At 35.6% G+C, this 9,436-nt stretch overlaps 1 protein-coding gene across 3 annotated transcripts; it reads right to left on the bottom strand.

Annotated features, from left to right (window-relative positions):
* Positions 1–742: 742 nt before the first annotated feature.
* LOC101258611 (ubiquitin ligase complex subunit 1-like) lies at positions 743–8,652 on the bottom strand. 3 transcript variants are annotated; one of them, XM_069293123.1, is made up of 12 exons: positions 8,302–8,652; positions 8,122–8,213; positions 7,084–7,184; positions 5,987–6,087; positions 5,827–5,893; positions 5,644–5,743; positions 5,448–5,561; positions 5,205–5,342; positions 5,030–5,114; positions 2,880–3,413; positions 2,483–2,789; positions 743–1,240 (listed from the first exon to the last, which is right to left on the bottom strand). In XM_069293123.1, the coding sequence occupies exons 1-10, from the start codon at positions 8,306–8,308 to the stop codon at positions 3,358–3,360; spliced, it is 861 nt and encodes a 286-aa protein (XP_069149224.1). In that variant the 5' UTR covers positions 8,309–8,652; the 3' UTR covers positions 743–1,240; positions 2,483–2,789; positions 2,880–3,357. The 3 variants fall into 3 exon arrangements, with proteins under 3 accessions (XP_069149224.1, NP_001315513.1, XP_069149225.1); NM_001328584.1 differs by having other exon boundaries at positions 769–1,240; positions 3,364–3,413; positions 8,302–8,395; XM_069293124.1 differs by lacking the exon at positions 743–1,240 and having other exon boundaries at positions 2,706–2,789; positions 3,364–3,413; positions 4,449–5,114.
* Between the last annotated feature and the right edge of the window lie 784 nt (positions 8,653–9,436).

The raw sequence follows: 9,436 nt of genomic DNA, 5'->3' as shown, positions 1-9,436 counted from the left end.
CTACTGTATCTATATTTAAGAGTATGTGAAGGCAAATGCCATTTTATTCCCCTAAAACTGATCTTGCATAGAAGAAGTATATCTATAATTTGGATATCCCTTCTCATCCATAGGTGTAAGAATAGTACATCCACAAATTTTATACAAAAATAGGCTTTTTATTTAATTTAATGCAAGCAATTAGATGAAGTTACCGATAAACTAACTCCCAGGGAAGCAAGCCTCCAAAAAATGGAGATAATTATGATAGGTAAAGAAAATGAGTTATGAAGAAGCAAGTCAGCAGACTCGAAAGAACAAGAGACAAAGCTATGTAACTGACAAGTGGGCCACTGACGTCGATGGTCCAGGCCAGTTATGGTGATGGGCACATATAACATTACTTCATTCACATTGTAGTGAATTTTCTTCCATCAAAAGCTTCCTTGGTCCCACTCCCTAGCAAAAGCTTCTTTTTTCTTCTCTAAAATAATTAATTATATGAAGCAAGTCCCAATCACAAAGATTTCGCTGGGATGCTTTCCCCCATATATGGGTTGACAAGTTTCTCATGCTTTACTGGTTTTCATGAACCTCATTCCCTTTGGAGCACTCTCCATTTGAACTTATACTCACCACCATCACTTTGGAAAAAAAACACAGCCAATGCCATCAACTACACAACTCAACTAACATGGTCACTCGCTTACCAACTCTAAACCAATCAATAGTCGTCTTGAAATAATTCAAACTCACTTACCACTTTCCAAACAAAAAAATACACATACATCCTAAAATATCAGGCATTACATAACAGGACATATTCCAAACAAAAGATAGGCACGGAACATCAGGAAAATAAATGAGTTAGATCAAGTAATTTACAACGAGCAAATATGGAGATACCATCTAATTTATCTTCAACAATATACCTGATATTGACAATTTCAATTTCCTCTTTTCTTTTACTTTTTTCTCGGATGTAAAGAGGATAGTCAGCTAATGCCAGATGCTGCTTCTCTAGAGACAGTAGGATGAATCGAGACTTACTAGGAGCGGACAAACCCAAAAGTCCAAATCTCATTAATCATATGAGAGCTTAAGACTTAGAAGTTCCATTTGTGATAAAACACAATGTGGCCTTCAAACAATCAAATAAAGTTTCATGACAAATCAATTCACTAATAGAATTATACCACCACAGTTCTGAGCTAGACCAATCTTTCAACCTCCCAACTACTGATTTTTGGTGTAGCCAACACTGCAAATGTTAGACAGAACATCAGTAAAATGCAGAAATCAATGATATCAACTAGGCTATATTTTTCAACAAGCTGAATTCATATTTATACTACAGAACCAAGACATTATGCAGCATCCATAAGGGGACTTATATTCTCTAAATTGCATCATTCAGCGAAAAAGGAGGTATGCATAGTTATCTTTCACGAGCTTGCCTTGGAGACAGAAATTTTTTTTGGATGACGGTGGTGTCAGTGAACACCTCGACTATTCCACCGAGTACCTACTACCTCCCACTAACACAGTGCCTTCCCACCAAGACTCTGGCAGCTGTGAATAAAGCATCTAGTATTGTTGCCTCTGCTGGGACCCTAGACCTTATGGCTCTTCTGACGTTCCATAGATCACTAGGCCCTAGCACATAGACATATAACATATCAAAGCTAAGTGCTTACGAATAAACTAACCAAAAGCTGTCCTACCTTCTACGGAATCTAGACTCCCCTTCAACCAGATAAAGTTAACATGATCAGCGCTCAAACTCGAGAACTGTTCTGAAACACCTAAACACTTCACCATTTACCCTCTGTCAGGCTACTCAATTGAGGCAGGTTTCTTAACAGCTTTCATTTTCTTTCTCCAGTATCATACAACCATTTTAGTCGATGACTCTGGACATCAAAAAATCTGCATAGGCTGCTATAGCATGTTTCAACGGAAGACGGGGTCAGAAAAAGAGAGAAAGGGAGAGGGCGAGAGAAAGAGGGGGTGTCCTGACAAATATATATCACCACAATGATGAAGTTATCATAAAGAGCAGAGGTATAATCCATAATTGTCGCCACTGTAGCACTGAAGGGGGGTGACCTGACCAAAATACATCACCATAATGATGAAGCTATCACAAATACTTAGAGCAGAGGTGTGATCCATAATTGTCGTCAATGTAGCGCTGAACAATTTCTTGTCAAGCATGTAAGTTCATATTTTGGAGGTATGGTTATGGTCAAAGCATTTAGCATACATTTAAACCACCACCTAATGTTATAAACACAACTGGAGAAAAAACCTGTTAATTCCACACACAGTAACCAAAATAAAGGATTATCAGTCAACAATGTCTTTAAGCAGGAAGAACCAGTCGCATCACTACACAGCAGTGTTTCAACATAAAACAAATTGATAACATGCAACAATTAACCAGCGGAAAGTTAGACATAGAAAAGAAATTTTATGCTCTACATATGGAAAATTTCAGTACCTGATCGTCCAGTGTTCGACTTCAGAAAGCACTCTGACGAGCATACATTATGATCTGTGAATTCTTAACATCATGCAGACAATGCTCAGGAGGAACAATCCAATAGGTTTTGGTGGCCTTGTTCTATCACTTCCCAACACATGAAGTACAGTATGAAATTCCACTATTTTCTTCCGACATAAGCTGCTAATTTTGATAGGTCCGGGATCCAAAATGAAAGCTCAGAAGAACCGGTCACAAACATTAAGCTTCCTGGAGCCCACTTGATCATAGGTGGTTCAGTATCTGTACTCATCCAACTGGCTACCTAAGATATGCAAATAGAATCATAGGATGAGTCAATACAAGCAAAATTAAACAATATGCAAAGATTCTCTTCTAAGCAAAGAAGCTTCACCGCTTATGTATTGAAGCAGCTGCTTGAAATCTTCTTCTTTTTTTTCCAATTCTATCTTTAAGTGATACATTTTCCCTTGCACAACTAGCTATGAATCTCCACCTTTTCACATCATTTTTTGCTCTCTAAAGCTATTTATCACTAATAATAAACAAGTGTTTAGCTTAAAAATTAATTCTAACAACATACAACATTTTTGTCATCCCATTCTCGCAAGTGTAGCATAATACCAAGAGAAGTGAACTTCCAGATAGTAGGGCGGAAACGCACATGCAAGAGCAACAATAGAGAAGTGAGGGGGTGAGGAAAGGAGAAAGCACTTGACTGATCTTTATAACTAGCAAAAGGAAAAGACTGATCCATAAAGCTTTATATTTCCTTCTAAGAAGACTCCTTTTCTTATTTACAACTAAAGTTCCCTGCAAGAGACCACCACTTTACATGCAAATATTTGATAGTAGCAGACATAGGATTCTGTTCATACTTCTTTACCGCTCCGGACACTCCAAGCATAAACACTACCATCACCTGATCCTGCAAGGTAATTCAAAGCAACATGTTATAAACTTTACCTTCTCTGTCTTTTGGGAGAACGAATGGCATAAATAAGTAAATTTGCTTTGTAAAAAAACAATTCTATAACTATAAAACTCTAATATGACCTCATTTCATTAGGATATGCATCTGAGGATAGAGTTAAGAAGAACAAAATGATCCTAATTGGTTGTAGACAAACTGAACTTATGTATCCAAAGCATTAATGGGACAAAGAAACTGATACACATACACCCTTTGGCATTTGGATTCCGCCCTAACTCATTGGTTTCTCATTATGCAGCTTCACGAGTTCTAATATATCAAGTGATTCTTGCATTCCCAATTAAATGACAAGTTGCTAACTAAAGCAATAAATGTATAAGCTTCTCTTTTTCTCCTCCTCTCTCTTAAGCTGAATGGTATTCTTCTAGAAAGATTTAACTACTTCCCCAGGTGAGCCTTAAGATCATCTCACCACTAACTACTGAACACAAAATTTTCGTTTTTTTTAGTGCACCACTTCCATTAGGGGTACTTTCTAAGCTTCTTTAGATGTATGAATTGACAAGTCTGAAAGATGCAAGATAAAAATGATCTTAATTAAATGCAGTAAAAGAGAAGGAATTTTTGAGCAAATGCTTATATTCTGCCAGTAAGAACTCATGACATGCAAGTCAATAGCATATTAGCATTCACACTTTTGTCAATAAATCAAGTAAGACTCAATCGTAACTCTGTTGGTGTATGCTACAATTGAATCCGCTTTACTCATACCCATTTATTCTAATCCTAAATGTTGTCGTTGTATGCAAATTAAGGGTTCTTTAAACCTCACACATTTCCCTACAGAAATAGTGAGCTTAATCCCAACTTATCGCCTATATGGATCCTTTGCTTTTATTATATTCTTATCTTAGCTAAGCTTGCATTGGTGCCCGGAGATTTTACGTCTCTTGAGACAACTACCTTACATGTGATTAGGTCTACCAAACGTGCTTTTAGCATTTTCAATCATTACAGAGTTACACTTACCACTACTGCATTTGAGGCCTACATACAGTATTCTTGAGATCTATGGAGGACAAGACAACCATTTGAGTGATTTTCTCTCAGTTAATCCTGTGTGTCCTACTTGCTGCCTCTGTTGAAGATCACTCCTAATACCATCCATCTTGCATGAGCAATGTCCATCTCATCAAAATACTAGAAATGTTAGAGAGGATACTTCAATTTATATATTTTGGGCATGCTACGCGTCATTCTTTTTCTTTAGTCAAACACTCAGGAAGAATTTCTTAATGATTAGAAATGAGACTTGAACACAATCTCTTTCTGCTCATCCATGTTGGTTTATGGGAAAACCTCATCTAAAAGCTTAAAATATTGGAAAAAGGAAACTTATATTTATTTATTTTAGGTCTGCAACACATAATGATAACTCTTATTATAGGAGATCTCCAGATATCAACCAAGCAGCAGTCAAATTCAAGCAATCTTCCTTGGGAAGTTCAAAAAGGGCAATACAGCAAATATTTTGGGAAGTTCAAAAAGGGAGAATCAGAGAAGTGTTAGACTACAGGAGCCCAGCATGAATATCATGACAAAACCATTACCTGATATAACAAACATCCCTTCTGGACTGAAAGATGCCTCCAGTGTTGAACTACTTGAAACGGGCTGTACATTATACGTTGATAACTGCAGGAAATACCAGCGTAAATGCAGAGCTTATTTAGTCACAATAGTAAAACCAAATGCTTTTGGAATTGAAGGATGGAAACAACTCACATGTGTGCCACGGGAAGAATCAAGCACATGAATATGCCCATCCTTAGTTGTCAAAAGCACAAGTCTCCCATCGTTACTGAACTTAACGCTGTTAGCATCAGACACATCTCCACCAACAGAGAAAATTTCAAAAGGTCCCTTCAAAGAGTTAACTTTCGACAAATTAATGAAAGCTAAAGATGCAAATGACAAATATTACGCATGTCAATTAAGTAATTCATTTTCATGTATCAAATGCAAAACCTTGTCGAAATAGCGTGCATCAAACATCCTTATATATCCTCCAAAAGCAATAGCAAATACAAGGCCTTGCTCATCATAAGCAGTAGCTGGTCTTCCTTGCACTCGAAGAAGGCCCTAAGAACAGAAAACTTATCAATTAATCAGATATATGAAGAAAACATTTGATAAGAACAAATAATGTCAATGAGGACTTTACCTGGCATTTCTCAGCCCTTTGATCCCAAAGTAGAACAGTTCGATCAAGTGAGCCAGAGATAAAATACTCCTTTCTATAGCATAAGCTAAGAGAGACGACCCTGCAAATGACAAATACAGACTTAGTACTGAGGATTGATATTCAATGGAAGTCTGACAAAGTTGGTACTGCTTAGAAGTGTGCCTGTCACGATGACCCTTGAAATACCGCAAGTACTTGTTGTCATGCAATGAAAGAAGTCGTAGAGATTCTGAAACAGTCCATCAGACAAATTAGTAATTCACTTGTTCTGCTTTTCAAAGATTATACACCGGAATTTATCATCTTAGAATAAGGTGCATACCATCCCAACCATTCTTGGAGGAGTATATTACAGTCGTTGGATGAGAAGTGAAGCTAACCAGATCGACCCCGTACTTTTTGCTATTAATAGTTTTCAAACACCTGCAATGATGGATATATTACATAGCATCCCCAACAACATGAGAAGAAGGCATCAAGATAACATTTAATGAAAAGAAGAAACAAAAATGAAAAAAAAAACACGGAAGGAGAAGAGACAGAATAAGAGCATTTTCCCCAAGTTTTTCTAATAGAAGCTCTTTCTGAAGAAAAGATGCTTCTATAGGGAGCCACCTTGTTAATAATGATAAAATGTAGAGTTATTTTATGAGGCCAAACATGATGAATGAGAAGGCCATAAGGATCTTAGCTCATATTTGAGTCCAATAACAAATTCTGGTTCAAAATTCACTTTGTAAGGCTTGATTGTAAAGAAGCAGATATACAGCAATGACCTTCTTTTTTTTTCATACGTGCCTTTCCTTTTTATTTTGATTACATCAGGGAGAGGGATGCTACGCTAGTAATGGGGCTTGGAAACCTCAACGGTGGAAGGCAGGGAGCCCACCAAGTGAGCTAGCCCTCAAACCCACCTCAGCAGATGATCTCAAGCTTCTGTTTTAAATTATTTTGCGCTTCTCAACAAATGATCATCTAAAGTAGGACACTGATAAGTGAGGAGATGATTACAGGGCAAAGTGTGGTTTTGAGAAGCCAACCTGCTTGAGAGTCTTTTTGAGTACTTGCTAATTTAGTGCATCATAAGTGTAAAGAGGATTACTTCACGCCCCAAATGGAAATAATTAATAGCTGTGAAAGGAATTTAAATGGTTAATGGGTGCAGCAGCACATCATTATTTGACAACCAATACGCCGTTTTATTAAACACTGCTCTTTTTGAGCTGGGAAAGAATATAAGAATATACTGTAAGTTGCGCTCTTGGAAGAACAAAGTTTTAACTTTCCTAATTTATCAGTTATACAGAGGTTAACAGAAATGTAGCACTGCCTGCTAAAAGTACCAAGAAACAACAATAAAGAAAGTATGAATCGTTTAATTAAATTTGCTGCCAATAAAGTAAAAGTAAAGATGCTTACGTTGCATTTGCAACATCATATAGACGTATGGACTCATCATCACTGGCTGTCACCATAAAATTTGATGTCTTATGGAAATCCATTGAACTGATTCTACCACTCTGCATGTAGAGAAAATCTATGTCAATATTAAATGCTTACACAGCCTACACACTTTAGTGAAGAAGAACAACAGCTGTTTTAGAAAGGATCACAGCATAGCTCTTAATAGTTGGTCTATAATACCGTTACTCAACCTTTTTAGACACAAGGTGTTGACAAGAATATACATTAATTAACAGATAATGATCATATTGTTGCGTCTCAAAAAAAAAAAAGATCATACAACTACAAAGTTCTTTTAGAGCTCATTCTATTTGTTGTATAAGGAAAAAATAACCACCCGTTTAATTCTATATTACCAGTACAATGATTGCTTTTACGTATAGAACTTTGTATTACTAATACAACTCTAATTTACTACTATATTATAATCGTTGCATGAACACAACGACCCTCAATACAATAATTGAAAGAGTCTTACTACTCTTGTCAAATAGAAGCAAACATTGTGCATCCCTTATGCATGCCTATGTATATTCCTCTTTTCATGAAATGGAACGAGTAATAGAAGTGTTTGTTTCGTTTCTCCGACAACCTTAACCAACACAAATGCAAAACTTTAAATTAAAAGAAGGTGTATATTTCTCTTAAGTATTAGCTATCATTGAAATCATAAATGATGATAACGCAACTGTATTAAACCAATAAAGCTAAAATTAGCTTAAAAAAACAAGATTTTCCCCATTAAAAGATCAAGCGGCACTTCTGCTAGGGTTGTTCAATTAGATTTGGCAGTCTGATAACACATACTGCGATCAATTACACCACTGTTCCTTCTGAACCTAATATTTCCCTTGAAGTAATCAACAGCGCCAGTGTGAACAATATACTAAGGAAGGGACAAAAAAACGAGGACAAATTTTACGGCTTTTAAAATCGGTTTCCTGTAGCTTATGAATTCTTAAACGAAAGAGCTATCCAAATTACCAAACTTACATAGTCGCGAAATGTCATGCCGACTTCCATGCTCTGTAGAATTTCTTCAGTGGTCTCAAGTGAGACCTTGTCTTCTCTGTCAGTTGGTCCACCTGAGAAAAACTGAAATCGTCAAGAAGCAACAGAAAATAATCAAGTAACACAAAGATAATTCAATTTACTTCATAATTTCTACTGTACCTGCCATGGTGTTCTTCGATAACAAGCAAGTTGCAGATTCTTTTGTATTGTATTTCACCGGCGGCGACGGAAGTTTACAACTGAGAACTCGAGCGGGGAGAATGTCGCGTTTTCTCTGGGACTAGGAAAATTCCGGACCCGTTAGAATTGGGCTTAGTCTAAGGCCCTGATTTTTTTCTCTTGAATTCAAAAATTTCACTATTTATTTATTATATTCTATATAATAAATAAATATTGCTATCGTATGTTATTATAGTTTATTTATATTTTCACCGTGAAAGGTTACCATATATAATCGGTGTTTAGACGCTTCAAGAAATTATGACCTAAATGTTAGTCATTTCGAGCCTCGGAACTAGTAAGAAAACATAATAAGCTATTTACACATTTTCTGAACTAAACTACCGCGTTTTCTAGATTTTCTAGAGCCTTTACCTATTCTATTTTTTTAATAATGAGTTCGGAGTCTAAAGGGTGAAAAATATTAACAAAAATTTAAAATGATATGTGAAATTTTTTTTACTAAAATGGTAAAATCGCTCATGAAGTTGCGATTTTATCCGCTTGAAAAAATAAAATCATTGCAATAACGGCGATTTATTAAATTTAATTTTTTAAAAAAAATAAATTAAACATCGCTCCCTTGGGAGCGATTTCCAAACTAAAATTTTCTTTTTTTAACCATATTTCCAGTTCTTCTTGCACTAATATTGTCCACCTCCATTCAAAAATAATAGATTCAGCGGAAAATCCTCTTTGTTAGAATCACACATACAACATGTTATATCATCTATTTATTATATAATTTTAGATAGACATAAATATTTAATAAAGGAAAATAGTCAAAAATATTCTTAGATTATGTGAATAATTAAAAATGTCTTCTGTTTATATTTTAATCCATTTATACCTTTATAGTTAGCGAGATGGATCAAAATATCCTTAAATGAAACGGAAGCAAACGAAAAAACTTAGACACTAATTAGTGTTAGGCCTTATTTGTTTCCATTACAATTAAGAGGTCTGAATTTAATTATACATTTAAATATTAAGATTTGAGTGTTTTGATATGAATACACATCTGAATATTAAGATCACGGTCTCTAAATCTGAACACTAAATAATTAATTTAGTT

Source organism: Solanum lycopersicum, chromosome 2 (assembly GCF_036512215.1).
Source record: "Solanum lycopersicum chromosome 2, SLM_r2.1".
Lineage (NCBI taxonomy): Eukaryota > Viridiplantae > Streptophyta > Magnoliopsida > Solanales > Solanaceae > Solanum > Solanum lycopersicum.
The sequence above is the reverse complement of the archived record's forward strand: the minus strand, read 5'-3'. Positions and strand labels throughout refer to the sequence as shown.

Coding starts and splice junctions, on each gene's coding strand:
- LOC101258611 (NM_001328584.1), bottom strand. Junction 6,088..7,083: donor TATGATGTTGCAAATGCAAC/GTAAGCATCTTT, acceptor CCATCATTGCAG/GTGTTTGAAAACTATTAATA. Junction 5,115..5,204: donor ATTCTTCCCGTGGCACACAT/GTGAGTTGTTTC, acceptor TATTTCCTGCAG/TTATCAACGTATAATGTACA.